Source organism: Rutilus rutilus (assembly GCF_951802725.1).
Source record: "Rutilus rutilus genome assembly, chromosome: 20".
In the NCBI taxonomy this organism is placed as follows: Eukaryota; Metazoa; Chordata; class Actinopteri; order Cypriniformes; family Leuciscidae; genus Rutilus; species Rutilus rutilus.
Window position 1 is genome coordinate 35,018,687 of NC_140225.1, and position 23,725 is coordinate 35,042,411.

The 23,725-nt window shown below is 40.7% G+C and overlaps 1 protein-coding gene across 1 annotated transcript; it reads left to right on the plus strand.

Annotated features, from left to right (window-relative positions):
* Positions 1-3,488: 3,488 nt before the first annotated feature.
* Positions 3,489-18,503, plus strand: chs1 (chitin synthase 1). Its single transcript, XM_084392042.1, has 19 exons — positions 3,489-3,574; positions 6,300-6,435; positions 7,916-8,101; positions 9,141-10,246; positions 10,342-10,440; positions 10,578-10,754; positions 10,875-11,022; positions 11,113-11,178; positions 11,493-11,727; positions 12,587-12,787; positions 13,015-13,299; positions 13,892-14,071; positions 14,158-14,698; positions 14,786-14,931; positions 15,036-15,391; positions 16,552-16,662; positions 16,750-16,967; positions 17,079-17,145; positions 18,084-18,503. Exons 1-19 carry the CDS (start codon positions 3,528-3,530, stop codon positions 18,156-18,158), a joined length of 4,380 nt encoding a protein of 1,459 aa, XP_084248168.1. The 5' UTR covers positions 3,489-3,527; the 3' UTR covers positions 18,159-18,503.
* Positions 18,504-23,725: the final 5,222 nt, after the last annotated feature.

Genomic DNA, 23,725 nt, shown 5'->3' on the forward strand with positions numbered 1-23,725 from the left:
AGAATTTCAGCCGCCGCCAGCCAATAATTTCGTAAGCCAAATTGAGCCGCCATCTGATAAAGTTTGGCTGAGCCGGCTAGAATTATTTGCATCAAATAATAATTCTATCACATAGAGACATACACACATGAAATATATAAACAATACACGAGATCTATTTTCCCACTGGATTCATAACAGCACAGTCTTGTGCTCGTTGCTACGATACACAGACTCACAGTGAATTGACGACCAATTAAAATTGCTCGTTTTCCGTACAGAAGAAGCAATGCATTTTTTTCTCGCACTGAGGTGAAATGGCGGAAAGAAGCAAGCAAGGTAATTTTGATCTCACTTCTCACATACTTTCCTAATTCCTACTTACTTTTTTTTTTACTTAGGCCTACCCAGACTTTTGTTAAATCTTCAGGGCACGGTTGCACAAACACCTGAATCAAAGATTGATGTTATGAACCAAATATTCTGGAACGGAGAGATTTATAGCACGGAACGTGATATTACTGCAGTAACAAACCACCGTTTCCACATTGCTAATTCACGACGCATGCTTCAGTGTACATTGAAGTGAAATGTGCAAAACTTTGTCCAAAATAATACTGATAACAGTGTGTGTTTATATTAAGGCGAGACACGGCAGGTAAAAACATCGTTTTTTTTTTACTGGTCAATTTTGAGATTTTGGGAAATTTGTCTTCAATAACATGTCTTCTTTCAGACTTGTGGTGAAAAAAAGTCAGAAATACACATTTAGGTCTTTATTTTACTACACTTTGTCTGTTTGCGTCTGTAGATTTCTCATAAATTCAACAAAAGTTTGCGTTCTTAATCAACATACTTCTCCGCGATCTCTGCCGTCACCCTGTCATCACACACACCGTTAGAAAGCTCTCTCTCTCTCCTGTACAATGCTGTCGGATCCAAATATGGTCATTTCCTTTTTATCAGCAACCAATCGTGAAAGTAAAAAGACTGAATGCGCGATCTCATTGGCTGATGATAAATCTTTAAAGCCCGTTTTCTCAAAATGACCTTTCTCTCATACTCCAAGTCCGAAATCTCCACTTCAGTAGTACCTAGTTATATTATGATGACATTTACAGAGGGATTTGTAAATATATTATTCCTAGCCTGATATATATAACATTTTATTCCAAAAAACATGGCGAAAATAATTTTTTTAAGGCTACTGACACAGTATATTCTGATTTACAGGATAACAAAAGTAGATATCCATAAATCCCTCTGTAATTTTTTTCCCATCTAATATGTGAACACAATGAAAAAATATTTTTAACCAGGCTTTATCCAATACTCAGATTTCGTTTTTTTAAAATATATGCAAATTAGCACATATTTAATTAGATATTGCCTAATTTGCATATTTAAACATTAAATTAAAGAAAACTTGTAATACATTTTTCAGCTTCAGCCATTTGCAGCTATGAAAAGTTTGGCGGCTGCAGCAGCCATTTAGGTTTTGGCTGAGCCGGCTAGCCAGCCAATAACTTCATCAGCCAGCCATTATTCTCAAAACAAATGGCTTCGGGCTGTAGTTGAGACCCTGGATGAGACCCTGGTTGAGACCCTGGTTGAGACCCTGGATGAGACACTGGTTGAGACACTGGTTGAGACCCTGTTGAGACCCTGGTTGAGACCCTGTTGAGACCCTGGTTGAGACACTGGATGAGACCCTGGATGAGACACTGGTTGAGACCCTGTTGAGACCCTGGTTGAGACCCTGTTGTGACACTGGTTGAGACCCTGGTTGAGACCCTGTTGAGACACTGGTTGAGACCCTGGTTGAGACACTGGTTGAGACACTGGTTGAGACCCTGGTTGAGACACTGGTTGAGACACCGGTTGAGACCCTGGTTGAGACACTGGTTGAGACCCTGGATGAGACCCTGGTTGAGACCCTGGTTGAGACACTGGTTGAGACACTGGTTGAGACACTGGTTGGAGGGTGCCAAGGAGAAGTTTACAGTACTCACCGATTACAAGAATCTCCAATATCTCCGAGACGCCAAACGACTCAGCCCCAGACGGACAAGATTGCACACAGTAGCAAGTGCAGCCTTACGGAGAGACTCAGGAAGAGTTTCTGAATGTTAGTCATTTACATTTGTGGAGTTGTTGTGGAGTTACACTGATCATCTCATCATCATGTTTAACTTCTCCACAAGTGTCCACAGTTCCTGACGGTGACATGTTCTGGTCAATAGTGTTCAGTGCTCGTCTGTGCTCAACCACAGAACGGTTTCATGCTTTGCTGGATCATTGCGTTAGAACTGGTCTCTGTTGTCGCTTGTGGAACCAAATGTCGGCTGGTGTGTGTAAACGTGCAGATTAAGGGCCGGTAATATTATAATAAGATCCTCTTCCTACATCAGAAGGACAGCGAAATCTGATCGGTTTTGACATGCTTGCAGAGAAAGGCTCACCAGAACACAGTTACTGGGTTTCACCTTTTCATGTTTTCTGGGTTGGGAGAAGCACCGGGGACCCGATTATAGCACTTACACACAGAGAAACTCAGATTTTCATGATATGTCCCTTTTAACATCCAATTCTTTCCGTTGCTCAAAAGGTTCTTTAGATTTTTAAAATACTAAGAACTGAAAGGTTCTTCGTGGAACCACATGCGGTTCTTCTCTGGCATCACTGCTGATGTGCCGGAGTTCAGGAAGAAGGAGAATCAGCTGATCTGGGACTGAACACCAACATCCAGGAAGTTCTGGCTTTATTCATCCTTCAGTTTCAGGGTGGAGGAGAGTCACACACACACACACACACACACACACACACACACACACAGTCATCTGACGCTCATCTGTGATTTACCCCAGCGTTCCTGATCCCAATTCCCCATGTTAGTATCACACAGGAGACACACAGCTGAGATATCATGATTATTATATAACTGATGTAAATATACAGCTGTTTGTTTATCAGAGTTCATCTTTATCTGTTCGCTGTGTGATAAAGTGTTGTGCGTCAGATCGCATTAGTTATAAAACTCAGCTCATCTTCTCCACCCTTGGATTCGGCCGAGTCCATGTGTGCATGAGATAAAGTCAAGACAGAGTCTTCAATGAGGATTCAGTCTATTATTCAGTAGTCATATAGTATTTTCCATATTAAATTCCAGATGTGTGTGTGTGCGTGTGTGTAAATCCTGTTCCTGATAAATGCCGTTTTGTAATAAGTGTTTCCAAAGACACATGAAGCAACTGAGAAACGGCTGATCAATTAGATCCTTCCCTTCAATCCATTATTCAAAGCATTAAGAGTCTCATGTAATATTATGATGATGTTAAGCGTGTGACTGAACTTTGGTCCAGGTCATAAATATGTTTTCCGATCAGGCCTGTAATAAGGATGAAGCTCGCAGATCTTTGGACTCTTTTATTACCGTGAGCGGGTTGAGATTGCAGGCATTACTCACAGTGAGATTTAAGTCTTCTGTCCATCAGCGAGTCTGCATTACTCTGCGCTGGTGAATGGAGTGAGAGAGACAGAGCTCAGAGATGGAGGAACTGAAACAGAGGAGACAAAAGAGAGAAGGGCGACACAGGTAAAACACTCGCCATCAACAATCAATCCTGAGTTTGAAAGCACAGCTCAATGCTTTCTTTTCATTATTGAGGTGAAAGAAGTTGAATTATTCTTAAATACAAAGCATTGTAATGAAGATGTGCTTATATTTTAAATAGAAGCTCAATGCAGTACCACATTCACACAACAGCTGAAGTTTAATGTTTATTATTTTCATTGACTGATTTCATTTTATTATTATGAATAATAATAATATATATAAGTAGTCAACATTTGAAATAGATAAAAACCTTTCATGTCCCTTCAATTTTGACTACTGTGTAAAAAAAAAAAATATATAAAATATATATATATATTGGGATGGGAATCTTTTGGTAGCTCACGATTCGATTCAAATTGATTCTTGATTTTGAATCAAATTTCGATTCGATATGTTTATAGATTTTATTGTAGTTTACTGTTTTGTGTTACTTTTCTAACTTGACTGCCGTAGTTTTTTGCGTTTCGTTTTTCTTCCCATTTTAGTCAACCCATATTATAAAACATCGTTCGGGTAGAACATAACTTTTGTCAGGCCGCCATTGTAAATAAGAACTTGTTCTTAATGACTTGCCTGTAAAAATAAAGGTTAAAAAATAAATAAAAAATAAATAACAGACTCTGTTTACATTGAATACTCAACACGATGTGCATTTTGACATGAGTGTGTGTGTGTAGCTGTGAAAGAACTGAATTCACGATCGCATGATGTGTGTCCGTCAGCGCGAGCATCGAGTCCTTGTTCGCGGCTTACTGTGATTAACCTCAATAACTTTAAGTAACTTTAAGTAGTAGGCTACTGCGAAGTTAAAGAAGTGAAACATTTTAGAAAAACGATTTTTTAAATGTGTGAATCGATACAAATCTGTAGAAGAATTAATCGCGATTCATATATGAATAGATTTTTTCCCCGCACCCCTAACATAGGCCTATATATAGGCTATATATATATATATTAGGGCTGGGGGAATTAGCGCGTTAATCTTTGCGATTAATTTGAGATGTTTAACGCATAAAAAAAAAAAAAAAAACACGCAATTGACCCAGCACCTTTTTTTTTTTTTTTCGTTTTAATGACTTCCTGTTGCGGCTGCTATTGAAAAGGCCGAAAATATGCCGTCCCGCCCCTCCGTGTTCGGCGATCAGGTTTCATTCTCGCAGAGCTTGTTTAGTAACTTCACGAGCGGGTCTTTTGTGTGCGCCGCGCTCTCCGTTCTGTGTGTGTGTGTGTGTGTGTGTGTGGGCGCGCTGCTGCGCTCTCTGCTCAATGTTCCGCTCCGTGTTTGCGCTGCGCGTTCTGCTCTGTCGTTAATGGCCCAAACGCTCCAATCATGTGCCGATCACGCACTGGAAAAGCAAAGTCCGCTCAAATAACGTGACATTTGAAAGTAGTAGACTTCTGTTTGCTGAGCTGGTATAGCCATGCTGGGCAACGATGGTAAAATGACCTGTTCTGATCACATGCTGGTAATAATAGCTTTGTATGACTATACTTTATTTTGATAATTAGTCAAAAGATAAATCTGTTAAATCTGAGTATGTTGCATAGAACTGAATGAAGTTTAATATTTTAATATAGGGCTATTTTCTGTCCAATTTGTGTGGACATTTTTGTGTGTTGTTTAATTTAATTAGTGATTCTACGTTTAAATATTGATGATTACAAGTTTGGGGGAAATGCGATTAATTGCGATTAATCACAGCAAATTGTGCGATTAATTAGTTAATTTTTTGTAATCGATTCCCAGCCCTAATATATATATATATATATATATATATATATATTACATGGCTTGGTTGAATTCTGATGTAATATTTGAATTATATGTTAATATTTGAATTATATGTTATATAGCATTTTGTGTCAAATTATTGATTTATTTGGTAGGTAGCCATGTAATAAGCGGGATATTGTAGAGCGAGGCGGTTGTTATAGCGAATACAACCCCATCAAGCTCCGCTTCGCGTCGGTCCCGATCAGCCTCTCGGGGGTGTATTCGCTATAACAACCGCCTCGCTCTACATTAGCCCTTACATATTGGATCCTGCATTCGCTCTTAAAGTGACGGCAGCCTCATAAACCCGCTGCTGTCTGTGTTTTAGATGTTAATCAAACAACAAAAGACAAAGAGAAAATCCCTCACTGCTCTTGACTGAATAACTTTTGTAACTTTAATAATGGATTAATCTATTTTTCATGGTTGTTAAAAAAATATTCATGTCCGGTAAATTTTCGTAAGTTACCGGCCATTGGCAAGTCTGGCAAAAAGTTAGTTATGAGAGGTTGTTTCATAAACTGAATGTACTGTATGTTGTAATGCTGTGAAGTGATTGTATTTCACAAGCTTCAGGAGCCTTATTACATATATGATGTTTACTACATACAGTATTAAAAATATTAAAGATACTAAATGTATATAAGGTGCAAATTAGTACCTTAGAGTAGCAATACGTCAGGGTACTATGAACCTTTTAGGGGTAAATAAGGCTCAAAGATGTTCTTGTAAAGATTTTGCCCCAGCGTTACCCTTAAAGGTAAAATTTTTGCAAATTTTTCAGATTTTTGAAAAACAAAACACTTTTTACTCCCATAAGCACATTCCAGGTGACTGAACTGAAGAAACACATTGTGTTTGCATTGAAGCACTGTTGCCATCCTCTCACGAGTTCCTCTGTCTGATGGTTGTCTTCTAACGTCTGCACAGAGACACCTGGGACCCGTTCCAGCTGAACCCGATCGGAGCCGAGAAAGAGAAGAAGAGAACATGCTTCCGAATCCTGCAGAACCTGGTGGCTGTTATCGTGGCCCTGCTGGTGCTGGTCAGCGGCGTCGTGAGCAAGGTGACTCATAACTGTTATGACCATAAACATTTATAGAGGATAACAGCAGTCCCACCCATCCCTGTTAACTGATGGCCAACTCCATGGTGACGTGTACATTCACTGGGATTCTCGCTCGCACGAACATCTGGACCCGTCATGCTTACGATTATGGTTTGCATGCACAGAATCGCTGAGTTATTGAGATATTTTATTGTTGAGTTATTGTGATCATATTTATAGTTCTGAAGTTATAATGTTGTTGTGAAACAGTCTTAAAAGATCAATGACCAGGAAACACTTGCTGAAGACAGACTGGGAAAACACCATGTAAACCAGTGTTAAAAACACACAATATAACCCAACGTGAAAGGAAATCTTAACAGTGAAGGGAAAGCCATGAAGGGACAGCAGATCTCAAACAATGTGTACAGTTTTAAAATGACTATTCAAAGCTTTATTCTTGAAATAATGAGTTCACACTTTATATTAGCTGTCCTTAACTGCTTAACCATTTGATACAATTTACTTATTGTGTGCATACATATTTGTGCCTTTTAACATTTAAAGAACTTGCATTTATTTACGAATTTGTAGTTACGCTGTTAACTTTACACCTAACCTTAGATCCTAAACCCAACCATACCTTAAACTCATTAGCATTAAATGTGGGAATTTTACACAGTAAATACATAGTCTTGTTGATATTTAACTCTTTCCCTGCCAGCATTCTTGAAATAAGTCACCAGCCACAGCCAGCGTTTTGGCCCCCAGAATATTTAGTTGTATGAATATCTGAACATGCAATATATCAAAAGACAGAACAGAGCCTCTGCTTTTAAACACAAAAACATGTTTTATTCTAGCTTCATGCATAATTTTTTTTGATCAACACTTGAATGTCGGTAGGTTTCATAAAAAAAAGCAGTATTTTGAAGAAAAAGTTGAGAAAATCTCATTTTTGTCAAAGACTACACTACATCTGGATCAGATTCAGAGCGGTGATTAAAACACAGATGGATCGAGTCCTTCAACACTATCAAAGCTTCACAGTCCTGCAGCTCGTCTTGGGTTCAACAGTTCATTCAGTAACATTAGGCGGATTTGATTTATATGCTGTTTAATGTTTGATGATCGTGTTAAATTACACGTGTGTCAGCAATGCCTCTATCACTCGCTTCTGCTTCTTATTCACCTGTGTTTTGATCAGGAGATTCTGCACTCTTTCAGTAGATGTGTAACAGCGCCCCCTACTGTATAACAGTGAAAACATGGATATCCGGAAGATTCCGTCAATGGCGGGGAAAGAGTTAATGTTAGCACATAGTAGTTAAGGCCTCCCAATTTAAAGTGTGACCAAAAACAAAGTATAATTTGTTTCTTATTGCAGTTGCTGACATTTTAATGATCACACAACATGATAGGAATGATTCATATTAACATGTGTCAGGTGTGTTGTGGTCCAGTGCATTAATGTCAAGGCTGTTCATCTGTATCGCAGGGCTCACTGCTGGTTCTGACCACTCTGTCCAGTCCAAAGTCTTTGAGGACCAAAGTGGAACAGCAGTTGTACACGCTGCTGTTGATGTGTGTCCTGGTGATGCCGAACTTCCTGATGTTCCTGAAGTCTATGTGGAAGTGTGTCTTCAAGAGCTATGTGGCCCCTAACCCAAAGACGCTGGGAATCGTGAGTTGACGTGATGCACAATAACATGAACTTCAAATACCTTTACCTTCTAACCCTTTATGGCAAATTTTGTACGAAAAGTAATGAATGAGTCCAATGGTTCACTAACCACTAGCCCACCTTAAGAAAGCGCTGTATAATTATGGTTCATGTTCATCAGACACCGTTCAGACGCGGTTCTTAAGGGGTTTCTTGAGTTAAAAATGTCTAGACTTTTGTGCTGTCTATGTGATCATGAACAAGACCCACATATTGGTTTGCATGCATGAAACTAGTTGACATACAGTACGTAGATGGAAAAACGTACTCTCTCAGATATCCCAGCTTTCCGTCGAATCCAAATCAAATGTGAAACAGCTTGGGTGCGAAAGTGGGAGTGAGTAAAATCAAAGGCACATCTTCATGTCCGAGACCATCATAACACCTGCAGTGCTTACCACGCATCTGGCAATATTATGAAGTGTACACAACATCTGAAAGTTGTTATAAAGTAGGGGTGTCCAAGCCTGCTCCTGGAGATCTACTTTCCTGCAGACTCTGCTTGTTGTAACCCTGAAGCCCTTGATTCGCTTGTGTTTAATCAGGGTTGTAGCTCTCCAGGAGAAGGACTGGTGACGCCGGCTTTAGAGCAGCACCACTAACAATATTAAAGCTAAAATGAGAGCTAATCTACTAGTCGACCATCCTAATCTATACAATTGCCAAGGTGGTCTTCATTCTCTATCCCAGTTGAACAAGTTTATGCACCAAGGCCTCCGTAGATCCAGCTAATCAACCACATAGACCAGCTTGGACCAACTACAAACCAAGAAAGACCAGCTTTGAGCAGCTATGCAAAACCAGCGACCATCAAAAGCTGATTTTATTTGGATGTTCCTGCAGGTTAGACATACCAGACGATCTTTAGCGAAGGACACGCTCATGCTATTAGATAACAATGATGACTTGACGGCAGAAGAGTAGTCAAACATGCATGAACTGATGATATGTATACCTTGAGTGCACTGGAAGTTGAAATGTGCTGTTAATGCTTCTGCAGATGTGTGTGATTGAGAGTCTGGTGGCGGTCGGGACGGCAGTGCTGGTGCTCATCGTGATGCCTAAGCTTGATATCCTCACAAACCTCTGCATCCCTGGAGGGATCTGCATCCTTTCATCCTTGCTCCAGATCGCCTTCCGCTTGCAGACAAGAAACTGGATGATCATCTACCCCATATGCTCCCTCATCCTAGTGCTCAGCGGTTACACTCTACTGGGGATCGACTACTACGTGAGAGAATCCACACACACCATTGGACAAGTAGACCATTGTTACGTATATGTCGGCATTGCGATTTTTGCCTCGGTGTTGGTTTCTCTGAACTGGTGGGAGAACCCTTTTCAGGCCAGCACTAACATTCAGGAGATGCTCAAGGAACTGGACTCTTTCAGAGACTCTGTGTATCTGTTCACCAGCCTGCTCCGAATAATCGTGACTCTGGGGGTGTACTTTCTGTATTTCTGCCTGATTGCTGACAATCCCATCGACTGGGATGCGTACACCAAAGCCAGTAAAGGCACGGTAGAGATAGCCGTCGGGCTGTTTTTCCTGCAGGCGTTCTGCTCTGCTGCGTGCCACTGGTTTGGAGTCGTGGCCTGCAAGATCCACGCTGTGAGATATGGTTTTGCCCTGCCGGTGTCATTAATCGGTCCAGTAACACTATTCCTGGGCATTATACTCTTCTTGACGCAAGCTGAAAATCTAGTCCCTCCACCTCCAGTTGCATCTACCATGGCCGTAATTACTGACGGTAACAATTCTACACAAGTCATTTCCTCTCCGTTCTGGCCATTTTGCTATGAACTTGAAAACATCAAGGACGTCAATACCACCCCGGTTGTAATTCTGGAGATTTCCTATAGCATCTGCAGAACGTCACTCAACAATCCATACGCCATGTGGCCGTTCTCCATGCTGGCGCTGGAGGGGGTCTGCATGTGGCTCGGGCTCATCGCATGCACGTATTACGTGTGGAAAATAAAAGTGCAGAGAATTGAACGCACCTCTCAGCTTTTCGTACGTCGCCTGTATGAATCCGCCTTCATTGACCTCTCGATGCTGCTGAACACCAAAATGAAAGTCATTCGTTCGGCAAACAAGGAGAGGTACATACATTCAGACAGAATCATGATGTATGTGATACACATAATACAGTACAAGTGCATTAACCGAGTCAATCTGTTTCCTTTCTGTCATGCAGTAGTGACATTGAAGTGGAAAACTGTGTCATTTACCTTTGTGCAACAATGTGGCATGAAACATATGACGAGATGCTGAAAATCTTGACCTCAATGTTCAGGTATTTATACTGTGATGGATGAGCAATGGAAATGTATTACAGCTCGAACCCCCTTAAGAAAAACCTAGTTGGCTTTTCTTAACTTTCGAGCAGCCGGCTGCTGTTCTGTATTCATATTCCTTGTTTGTTGGTTTCAGATTGGACAGATACAGAGGGGATCCAAAGGAGGAACACAAGGATGTCTTTGACTTTGAGTGCCATATTTATGTCGACGATGCCTTCATGATAGAAAAAGACAAAGAAACTGGCACTGAGACAAAGCTTGTCAACACATATGTTTCCGATCTTATAAATGTTGTCATGGAGGTGTACAGGTAAGGCAAAGTTTTCCTATTCGTTATCAGCTTATGGTATGTGACTCATTTGGGCAGATTGATGTTATTGATGTTTCACAACCAACTGTAAACCAAATTTCCCTGTTTTTTGCCTTCAAGGGTATTTACAAATAAGGAGCCCGATGAGGTTTCTATCATTGAAACACCGTACGGTGGTCGTCTTGTGTTTGTCATGCCAGAGGGAAACATGCTTTATGTCCACCTGAAGGACAAAGCTCTGATTCGAAATAAAAAGAGATGGTCACAGGTGAACGTCAAAGCCTTATTCCTTAGTATGAAGAATAATTCAGTCTTTGAATGCTTACCTGAACCTGACTGAACACGTGTGCATTTTCAGATCATGTACCTGTATTACCTGCTTGGTTGGAAAGGATACTATGTCAAAAACCCTCAGAAAATAACAGTAAGTTTTCATTGATCGTTCAGTCACTGGTGATGTTTGATAAGTCAAGCTTCACTATTACTTTATTGCTCATATGTTGGTTTAGTGATTCAAGCAAACGCCTAACCCTAAACTGTCTGTGCTGCATAAACCGTACAGCTGATTAGATTTACGTTAAAAGGTCTTGCACACTTGCACTGAAGAACCCAAGCCATATCTAGAGACCAGAGACACAAACACAAACTCTTTTGACTTGAGCGGCCATGTCAAAACCACCCAGAAAACCACATACGGCTGAAGATAACTTTATGTTTTTTGACACTGTGTTCTTACAGAGACAGAACAACCCATCCCGTGCCAGTCTCATATCATTAGATAGTGAGACTTATTTACTACCCACTCATGATAATGATAGCAAGAGGAAGCATATATCTGATGACAACACATATATCATGGCTTTGGATGGAGACACAGACTTCCAGCCCGGCGCTCTGATACTGCTGGTCGACCGTCTGAGAATGTATGACACCGTGGGCGCAGCGTGCGGACGGATCCACCCCACTGGAATGGGTAAGAATCATCCGTGTTCAGCGAGGGCGTAGCGGTACACAGAAGTCACGGTTTGGTGCGTACCTCGGGTTTGGGGTCACGGTTCGATACGAGTTCGGTACAACATCCCCAATGCTAGGTTTCTTTTATTTATTTTGAACAGACAGTAGTGAACTCTTTATTCTAACTCATTGGTTTGATTCAAACTGATTTCAAACTTATTGATTTCAAACTCATTGATTTGATTTTTGATTTTAGATTGATTAACGTGATGTGCGTAGCCTGCGCTGTCATTTTCTTTGGGCATGCAATGGCGGATGCGCATTAAATTTTACGGTTTTGGGAGAAATCACGGAAAGTGGCATCTAAATCTGAGCCTACTTCAACTTTCCATGAAAAAAAACTTAATTATCTGAACAGTTATTATCATCTTTTTAAAAAAGCTTTGCTTATTGGGAAAGTAGTATGTTAAAACACATCTTTGAATTATATAACAGTATTACATTGAACTGACAAAAGACTGTATATGGAATAAAGGATGAAAGCAGCAGCGCTTGATTATATAGCAGATAATGACGTGCCCTTTTATTGACCTGCAATTCAAATACTGATCAATATACAAAGTCCATTGACCCTTTCCGGGAATTATTGCAGTTTTATATAAATGTCGCACCACACCACACATGCTGGGAAGATCCATCGAAAAGATAGCTAATCTTAACAAAACTTGACAACCACCATTTACAATGCGATAACATTGCTCAGCTATCAGAAAGACGTGCCTGGAGAAACAAACTGCTCAAATGCAGTTATGCACACTACACTCCATAGTTCAAAACAGCGATTCATGCTCTTTGGCTCTGTGAATGTGACGTTTCAGGCCCAATGGTGTGGTATCAGAAGTTCGAGTATGCAGTGGGTCACTGGCTCCAGAAGACCGCGGAGCACGTGTTTGGGTCGGTCCTGTGCAGTCCAGGCTGTTTCAGTCTGTTCAGAGGATCTGCGCTGATGGACGACAACGTCCTGAAACGATACACCACCAAAGCCACCCGAGCCTCTGAGTATGTGCAGTACGATCAAGGTAAATCCCTTCCTGTGGGTTTGGGAGGGAATGAATGGCCTAAAAAAAATGAACCCCACCCCCCCACACACACAAAAAAAGGCATGTAACTCTGGCATGTATTTTTCCCCAAAGCATTGTAAGCCTAAGCTGATTATAAAGACCATTGGTGGCAATTGTTCTTTGATCAACTTACGCTTCCTTTAAGTCCTGCCAGCTCATCATCTTACTCCACCACTCACGTTTAGGTGAGGACCGTTGGCTGTGCACGCTTCTCCTGCAGCAGGGCTGGCGTGTGGAGTATAACGCCGCCTCTGATGCTTACACCAACTCTCCTCAAGAGTTCAAAGAGTTTTACAACCAGAGACGTCGCTGGGGTCCTTCGACACTGGCCAACACTCTCGACCTGCTCCACAGCGGGAGTGAAACGGTCAAGAGGAACACCTCCATATCCATGCTCTACATCTTGTATCAGATTTTCACCGTGGCTTCCTCCATTCTGGGCCCTGCATCTGTTACCCTTATGATTGCAGGTACATTTTCAAAGACTTGAAGGAAAGGGATTTCAGGGATCCAACCAAACACACCTGAACAAGTTAGTCAAGGTCTTCAGAGTTAATAGAAAATTGCATCAGTGTTTGATCATGGTTTGAGCTAAACTCTGACGGACAGTGGGCCTCCAGGCCTGGATTTGAGGAACCATGTAGTGGAACATTTGGTCAACCTGTAAAGGGTTGGTGTATTACTTAATCTGGTAGAAACTTGGTTGAGCTGGTTAACCATCTGACCTTCTTAGGCTGGTATGACCTGTTTTTTACCCCCAGCAAAGTAACTTTAAAAATACATAAAGAATCATCAAGATTCTATGATAGGCGTGTCCAAACTCGGTCCTGGAGAAGAGTTTTTCTTCAACTCACCTCAAAACACCTGCCTGGACGTTGCCGTGTGAGACCTTGATTAGCAGGTTCAGGTGTGTTTAACTGGGGTTGGAGCTGAATTCTCCAGGTGGCTCTCCAGGAGCAGGAGTGGATGATTATTTAATGATACGCATATTGAACATGTTTCTGTGAATATATAAAAGTATAAAAAGTGAGTACTGCTAATTTTCTTTTTTTTTCATTTTAGGAGCATTCCAATTCGTGTTTAAACTTTCAGGCACTCTTTCCATAATAATTGCGGTTATACCTCCAACAATTTACATGATCATATGTTTTTTGGCCAAACCCAACTTCCAAATCACGATTGCTGCCATTCTGAGTGTCATATATGCCTTCCTGATGACTGCGTCCTTCTTTTCCATTATTGGTAATTATTGTTAATTGTCGTTTTTTCTTTGCATTTGAATTGTGTTGAAAATGTGCTTTGTGACATTCCACCTCATCTCACTTTAGGTGACATGGTTATACAACAAACATTTATAACTCCTACTGGACTCTTCCTGGTGTCCGGTGCGATTATGTACTTGGTGACAGCCATTCTTCACCCTCAAGAGAGCACTCTGATCATCTACGGTCTGATGTACTTCATCTGCATTCCCAGTGGCTATCTCCTCCTCACCATATACTCCCTAGTCAACATGCACATTGTATCTTGGGGAACTCGAGAAACCAGCAAGGGCAAGGAGCAGAAAAAGCAAGTGGGTATCGTGTGCAATCGCGACTGCAAAATGTGCTGTTGGGATGTGAAGATCCAAGTCACTCAAGAGACCGAAAATCTGCTGCTTCAACAAATGCAGCAAGCCGTCAATCCAACACAAGCTGCCAAACCCGAGCCCATCGAGCCGCCGGCTCAGAGCGCCATTGAAGAACCGAGCCATTTAGAGGCCAACAAACTCATTCTGGACCTAGACGAGGAGATGAGCCATAAGAAGGACAAATCCAAAGAGATTCTCAACAAGGACAACAAGGAAAAAGACACGGACTCCGAGAGAAGGTAAAGAATATGAAAATGTGTTTGGATTACAATTGCAATGCTGAAGAAAAGTTCTTATTGGTTTACAAATGGTCTCTCCAAATACAGTGGGAGTTCCAAAAGCACTGAGAAGAAAGTGGACAAATTTAACGATGACACAGACTACACAGACGATGAGGACGACGACGACGACGATGATGATTATGATTCTGATTACAATAATTTGGAGCCGAAGGAAGTTGTGCCTGAGAGTGGTAAGAGATGACATCTCATCATACAGATATCTCCCTTGGTTTCACGAGTGTAAAGTTGGTCTGTGCATTGAACTATTATTAAAAATTCTTATTCTAATGGACAGATTGGGTGGAGCCCGTGAAGAGAGAGTTCCTGAAGAAACTGACCTATGCAAATCTGAAGAGAAACCTTCAGGAGCAGATCAGATACACGCTGAGGAACAAGAACCAGGAGGATCTGTGTGAGGAACTGGTGTCGATTCTCACCGACACCCTGAATGATGAGCTGAGGGATAAAGTGGGTCCGGAGGATGTGCTGACCGAGACTCAGCTGGAGGAACTGCAGTACGCCCTGAATGAAGCCGCCCGACGCATCGTAAAGTCCAACCGCATCGAGAACGGAGCGCAGAGACTGGAGCGCCGCGTCAAGAGGGGGATCGAGAGAACGCTTGTGGCGCCACAGGTTGAGAAACTGTCTGAGGTAAGGTTTTGTGAATGGCCCTGATATACTCACAGCGAAGTTATTCTTTTCTCTTCGCTCAGGAGTAAAAATAAGCTTTAAATACCTTTGCAGCAATTACACTGTTAGCAAACATCATGACTCCGCCCCCAAAATTCTGTAGTAAACGTCATGACTCCGCCCACAATTATGTTAGCAAACATCATGACTCGCCCACAATTCTGTTAGCGAACATCATGACTCCGCCCCCAAAATTCTGTAGTAAATGTCATGACTCTGCCCACAATTCTGTTAGCAAACATCATGACTCGCCCACAATTCTGTTAGCGAACATCATGACTCCGCCCACAATTCTGTTAGCGAACATCATGACTCCGCCCACAATTCTGTTAGCGAACATCATGACTCCGCCCCCAAAATTCTGTAGTAAATGTCATGACTCTGCCCACAATTCTGTTAGCAAACATCATGACTCGCCCACAATTCTGTTAGCGAACATCATGACTCGCCCACAATTCTGTTAGCAAACATCATGACTCCGCCCACAATTATGTTGAGAACATCATGACCCCGCCCACATTTCTGTTAGGGTACATCCTGACTCCGCCCACATATAGATGAATGAGTAAACATGAGCTGCTCTTTCCTCTCAATAACAGAATAAACACAATAACAATGAGAAAACAGCAGTTCAGAAAGCATCTGATCATAGTGATGTGGAGATGTTTGCTCCAGCTCTGAGATTCAGATCTACAGTCACGTCACGTTTACTCATACAGCACTTTATACAGTAGATTGATTTAAAGCAGCAGCTTTACAGTATTAAACATGAAAAACAGTGTCAGTGTCTCTTTCAGTCAGACTTACAGCTTCAGTTTCTACAATAAAGTGGCTCTCCAGTGTGTTCCTGTTTTTACTCGCGTCTGAACAGAAGAAATGGGTCGATCATGAATGATTCATTCATTTTATACAAATATGGGAATAACTTGGGAATTGTCTCAGGAGTTATTAGTTTTTTTTCTTAACAAGAATCATGTAGTGTGAAGCTTCAGTGGTTTATCAATGCATTTGGCTAAATTAACTGATCGACTTTTAAAGTGAGCCATATCATTATTGGTAATGAATTTGCCTGTGCTACAATTTCATATGAAGAAAGGAAAACTGTTTCCCTGTGTTACCAGGATGAAACCGATTTCTGGAATAAACTACTAGAGCGTTACCTCAAGCCCATTCAAGATGACAAAGCTCATCTCGACGAAGTGACAAGGGAGCTGAAGTCTCTACGAAACAAGGTACGGTTGGCAAATTAACAGCTCATCTTTTCTGGCCCGTAACTTCATATGCTAAATGTGAACTATTCTCTCTTTTTGTGTGTGCAGGCAGTGTTCTTGTACTTCATAATTAACGTCCTATGGGTTGTAGCGACGTTCTTCCTCCAGGCCATTGGCGGTGATGTTCTGAGCATCGAGATCCCGAAGTACTACCCAAACAAAACGCTGGCACCGGACCCCATGAGGGTGGAGCCGCTGAGCTTGATGTTTCTGCTGTCTTTTGCCATTCTGCTCATCGTTCAGTTCCTGGCGATGCTCTACCACAGGTACAACACTCGTCACGCACCGTCACACCGGCACCTGGACAACCCATCCAATATCATAGATATATGGACCTTGATTATTTGAGACTGAAGCCCTGTTGTCTTCCATTACAGGGTCTACACCCTCATCCATGTGGTTTCGTACAGAGGCACGGAGAAAAACTACAAGCAGAAGGATGAGGCGAGTAAACGCTCTTTAGTGCCGTTTAGCCATGATTCAACTAAGCTGACTGTATTTTTATGCGGATTTGAACTGAGATAAGCAGTGTTGAGGAAAGCTACTTTGAAAAGTAATGCATTACAATATTGTGTTACTCCCTTAAAAAGCAACTAATTGCGTTCCTTAGTTACTTTTTAAGAAAAGTAATGCGTTACGTTACTTTTACGTTACTTTCTCTCACCTGGGCTGGACTTGTTTATTTTTTAGAACAAAAAAATTATATTTTTGCACAAATGTAAATACCCTTTCAGACCAAAATTTAAATAATAAGGCTGAAGTAAATGCAGATTCACGCATGTACAGTAGAGGGCGCCGCTCAAACAAACCTTCCATTCTGGAGAACAGAAGAACAGATGCAGGAGAAGAAAGAAACACTTACTACACTAATAAATACAAATTGGTTTAACTGAATCATCGAAGGTCAGAAGACGTGTATTTTTGACCATACTTTTGACAAAAAAGGCTTTATTGACCAAAGTACATTGGTCAATAAAGTGAGATTAAATGCATAAAAATTATTAATTATTTGCGTATTATTCTGATTTTAATCATTTTGAGGAATACTGTATTTTTTGAATATTTTTTTTTAATGAGTAAATGCACGCTCACATTTAGTCTAGAACTACAATAACCATCATGTTTATACACACTCACTCTCTCTCTCTCACACACACACACACACACGCCTCTGCACTGAGATTTGTCTCAACATGAGGACAGGAGAGCTGTCAGTCAATACATGTGAAAAAGTAACTCAGATATTTTGCTGTGCATTTAAGAGTAATGCTCTTCTTTACTTGAAAAAGTAATCTGATTATGTAACTCAAGTTACTTGTAATGAGTTACACCCAACACTGGAGACCAGTACACTCTTTTTATAATGGTTTTGTTGTTCACAGGAGGATGAAGATGATGGGTTTATCCTGGGGAATGAAATGCAGAGTACTCTCGTCATCACCGGCGACGACTTGTGAAACTATCACTCTTTCATTAGTTAGCGAGTTACAGTCGAAGTGAACGAAGGGTTTCTCAGTGAAGCCGGATTAACACCACATGCCGAAAGAGGAGCGAGGATTTGTTTACTGTAGATTTTTGTACTGAATAAAAGTCACTATTTTCTATGTATGCTTTGAATGGTTTACATTTTGATCATTTATATCTGTGTTAATAAATTAAGTTTGTCAAATATTAAATGTTCTGCAACAAATAGGCCTGGACCCGTCTATTTCCTGGAACCACATTTCATTAAAAAATCTCTTTTTATGGTGATGCAATGCAGGATGAGTTTATTATATCATCATCAGTATTACCCAGGCTTCAGGAACATGTGTGTTTGAGCCGTTTAATAAAGATTCTGTCATTATTTACTCGTGTCGTTCCAAACCTCTGTGCATTTCTTCCATGAACACTCATGTATTTAAGGATATCCAGGACATCTCCACTGTGACATCAACGCGCCGTAAACATTTCATAACATGTATATTACATAAGATCAGTCTTCTGATGGCCTTTGATCAGTTTGCTTGAAGAACAGATTGAAATTTCAGTAATTATTCTTGAAGGATGGATGGAGATACGGATAGATAGACTATATAGACAGATGGATTAACGATAGATACGATAGATAGATGGACAGAATGATACGGATGGATGATATGAACAGAATAATAGACAGATATGGATGTATAGAATAAAGATAGAACGATAGTTAGATGATAGAATTATATGAATGGATGGATGCATATATGGATAGATAGAACAATGATAGATGGACAATGAGATGGATGGATATGTAGATCAATAGTTAGAAGACAGACAGATGGATGTATGGACAGATAAAACAATAGATAGACAGAATGATATAGATGGATGGACATATGGATAGAATGATAGACAGACTTATAGATATGGATGTATAGAACGATAAAGACAGAACGATAGATGATAGATAGAATGATAGATTTGGATGATAAACAGATAGAACGAGACAGATTCTGGAAGCTGGTCCAGCATAATAGCTAAAGCAGACTCACCATGCTTAGAGTGAACGCTTGGTGTTTCTAGCTGATATGATCCTAATGATCTGAGTGATCTGTTGGGTTTATATTCAGTGAGCATATCTGCTATGTATTGAGGTCCAAAGCCATTGAATGATTTATATACCAGTAATAATACTTTAAAATCAATCCTAAATCTAACTGGGAGCCAGTGTAAAGACCTGAGGACTGGTGTGATGTGTTCATATTTTCTGGTTCTGCTCAGAATCCTGGCGGCAGCGTTCTGTATGAGCTAACACTGTGTTCTGGTCTTTTTGGGAAGGCCAGTGAGGAGTCCATTACAATAATCCACCCTGCTGGTGATGAAAGCATGAACAAGTTTCTCTAAGTCTTGTCTGGAAACAAAGCATCTAATTCTTGCAATATTTTTCAGATGATAGTATGCTGATTTAGTTATTGCTTTGACATGACTACTGAAACTAAGGTCTGACTCTAGTGTCACACCAAGATTCCTGACTTGATGTTTAGTTGTTTGACCCCTAGAGTGAAGGTATGCGTTCACCTTGAGAACTTCATCTCTGTTTCCAAATGCAATGACTTCAGGGGGGTATTCCAGAAAGCTTGGTTAACTTACCATTTGGTAAATCATAACCTCTGGGTTGATTTACCCCAAACCCGCATACCTTGAGTATGTCGGTTCCAAAACACCTGAGAAGAGTTAGTTTAATCAACCTCCTACTGGTTACCCAGAGTTAATGCGCGCGCACCGCGAGTACATAAAGACATTTTCAATGGATCGTCGATTTCAGGAGTCACCATGGAAACCCAGGGAGAAAAAAAAGCGAGCTACATAGACTACTTACTTAGGTGAAACTGAGTTGGAGGTTTTAATGCTTGCTTATGAAGACTATAAGCCCATTATAAAATAAATAAAGTTTTAATAAAGCACCATTTTAAATCGGCATTTTGAATGCATTTTACAGTCATTGATTCACTTGTGCAGTATGCATGCTGCTTTGACTGCATATGCTGTGTACTGTAATCTTATTACTAGTACTCTTAGATGTTCCTAATGTCCTTCTTTATTAGTTGTATTTGTTTAAGAATATACATTGAGTATTGAATATGCATGATTATCTTATTGGTTTAATTATCTTGCAGTTGCTGATGGCCACATTGTATTATTGGATCCTCCTGCAACACCACACACTGTCACAGTTGTAAGTGATTATTGTCTTTAGGTTTCTGTTTGCTAGACCAAGCATTCCTTATTTTCACTGTAGGCTGACGATGAAGAGACCACTTCTGCTGTGACAGAAACAGAAAATGTGGGGAGGTCCATAGAGGTATGATGCATAGAATGCATTCCCCCTTTTTTGCATAAGAGAATAAATAATTTGTCATTGTCATTTTACAGAATATGGCAGGAGATTTTAATACAGATGAGGGTCTACCTCCACACAGAATCTTAGCAGTGTAAGAAATGTTCTGCAGTTCTCCTTCCTCATTTAAATATTTGGTCTGTGTTTGTATTACAGACTTTATCAGTCATGTTTAATTATTCTGTCTTTCTAGTTGCCTGCCAAAGAGCTGTATAAGGTCCACCTTCAAAAGCAATCAGAAAAAGTGACATGGAGATGGACCTCATACAGCTTCAAATGGAGGAGAAAAGGCTTAACCTAAAAAAGGCCAGACCTGAATTGCTGGAGCACCAGCTTAAGGTGGGAAACAGTATGTGAACATTAATCTGTCATTTGTTGTTGAATGAAATCTAAAGCAATAAATACAAATGTATTTTGTTACAGGAAATAAAGAAACAATGAACAACACTTGACTGTTAACTGGTTTTAATTAAAGTGATTTTGGCAAATCATGTCTCGTACCACCCTGCCATCTCTTTGGTCTACTGGGTTCACTGGGGGTTCCTCTTGGCCATCTTCAAGAGAAGGGGGGGCCCTCTCACCTCTCAGTGTGGCAATGTTGTGAAGAACAACACAAGCAGCTGTGATGTCACATGACCTTTCTGGGCTGACCCTGAGCCCACGCAGGCACTGAAACCTTGCCTTCAGGATACCTATGGTCATTTCCACCTTGACCCGTGTTCTGCTGTGGGCCAGGTTAAATTGTCCCTGTGGTCCAGGCTCAGGTTCAGGGTAGGGTGTCATCATATAGGGCAGACAAGGGTACCCTCTGTCCCCCAGCAAGTAACCACTGAAGTGTCATATAAAGGTAGTTAAAGTGTATAATTGCATAAAAAAAACATAAAAATAAAAAAAACATTGTGTAAGGCAAAACATACCCTGTTGAAATGTTTGGCACAATGATGACTCCCTAAACATTCTGGCATCATGTACAGACCCTGGCCATTTGGCTTCAACATTAGGGGTTGCATCACATATTACCTAGTTAGTGGGGACCAGTAATGAGGGTGATTTAATGGTTTAAACACCCAAACATTTAGCACCCAAAAATCTATTGTCACCTGCACATTGATGTTATGGATTGACTTCCTATTAACATAGTCTCCTTCATTGACTGAAGGAGCTTTAATGGGAATGTGGGTTCCATCAATGCACCCAATCACATTTGGGAACCCTGAAATTGAAAGTTATATAATTAGAAACATTTAAAATTATTGTGACTGTATACAGTATGAATAAATTAAGTAGTGCTATGTAACTAAAATGGTCTTTCATAGAATATCATAGAATGGACAAACCCTCCACTCTGTGGAATTCCTCTTTAATGACCCTCAGTGGTTTATGGCCAGGGAACTGCACAAAAGTGTGTAGGAACCGTTTGAGTGCAATTCATACTGTTCGAACAGCCCTACACACAGTTGCCTTTCCCACATGCTCTGCATCGCCTATTGTATACAAAAAAACTAAAAAAAAAAAAAACTAAAAAAAAAAAAAAGTTAAATAAATGGAGTTAAATATTTAACTCCATTATCTTCGTTTAATAAATTAACGATTCTTTTGAAAAACGGTAAATATTCATTTGGATACGAAAACACATCGATACGTGGTTGTATCACCCTCACGGCGGAAAAGATTTCGTATTATCTCTGCTTCCACATCCACTGGATCGTCTTCAAAAGGGCACGCCATGCTCCGTCACCTCTCTGAAACAAACTAACCCTGGAACATAACCTGCTACCGAGCAGGTTATCTTCAGAGAGTGAGTTCCTATGGTTACATACATACCCAGAAAGTTACCTCCGTTTTTGGAACCGAAAGTTGAGGTTATCCGCTTACTTACTCTTAAACATACCCGGGTATGTCACATAACCTGCTTTCTGGAATACCCCCCAGTTTTGTCTTTGTTTAACTGAAGAAAGTTTTGGCACATCCAACTGTTGACTTCATCAATGCATTGGCACAGGGAGTCAATGGGGCTGTAATCGTTAGGCGATAGGGCTAAGTAGAGCTGTGTGTCGTCTGCATAGCTGTGGTAGGAAATTTGGTTCTTTCTCATTATTTGGCTCATTGGGAGCATATACAGGTTGAACAGGAGTGGCGCAAGAATTGAGCCTTGAGGGACTCCGCATGTCATGGATGTCCACTCAGACTTATGGTCTCCTATACTCACATAATAACCTCTCCCATCTAAGTATGACCTGAACCATTTTAGGACTATCCCAGAAAGCCCCACCCAGTTTTCCAGCCTGTCCAGAAGTATGTTATGATCGACAGTGTCAAATGCAGCACTGAGGTCGAGTAGCACCAGCACTGATAATTTGCCTGAATCAGTATTTAAGCGGATATCGTTTATTATCTTTATGAGCGCTGTCTCTGTGCTGTGGTGCGGTCGGAAACCAGATTGAAAATGGTCAAAGGATCCATTCAAGCTCAAGAATTTGTTCAGCTGATTGAAGACAACTTTTTCAATGATCTTGCCTATGAAAGGAAGATTTGAGATCGGTCTATAGTTGCTTAATATGGTCTTATCCAGATTGCTCTTTTTCAGGAGGGGCTTGACAACTGCAGCTTTCAGGGAGTTTGGAAAACTCCCAGAGAGAAGTGAGGCATTTACCACTTCTAGAAGATCTACTTCTAAACTGTTTAACACACTTTTGAAAAATGATGTGGGAAGTGTGTCAAGAGCGCAGGTTGATGTTTTAAGGCGCTGTACGGTTTCTTCCAAAATTTTGCCATCAATTTCTTTGAAGTCAGACATAGTAACTACTTTCTCAGGTGGTCTGATCTGTCTGACCCCAGCGCAAGTCAAGGATGTGCTGATCACCTTTCTGATATTATTGTGATCAGAAGAAGAAAGAAGCAAACTCACTGCACTTGCTGTCTGAGAGCATTTCACTGGGAATCTGGCTTGGGGGGGTTATCAGTCTCTCTACAGTAGCAAAAAGAGTGCGTGTGTTGTTTATATGATAGATAGATATGGATAGATAGATATGGATGGACAGAACAATAAAGATAGAACGATAGATATATAGAATGATATGGATGGATGGATGGAAGGAATGATGAAAGGATGGATGATGGATAAGTAGAATGATGAAAGAATAGTCAGTCAAAAACAGCAAA

Excerpts from the sequence above, each read along its gene's own strand:
- chs1 (XM_084392042.1), top strand. The coding sequence starts at position 3,528 with ATGGAGGAACTGAAACAGAGGAGACAAAAGAGAGAAGGGCGACACAG. Across the intron at positions 3,575-6,299 it reads AAGAGAGAAGGGCGACACAG|AGACACCTGGGACCCGTTCC; the intron begins GTAAAACACTCG and ends ACGTCTGCACAG. Across the intron at positions 14,699-14,785 it reads GACACGGACTCCGAGAGAAG|TGGGAGTTCCAAAAGCACTG; the intron begins GTAAAGAATATG and ends CTCCAAATACAG.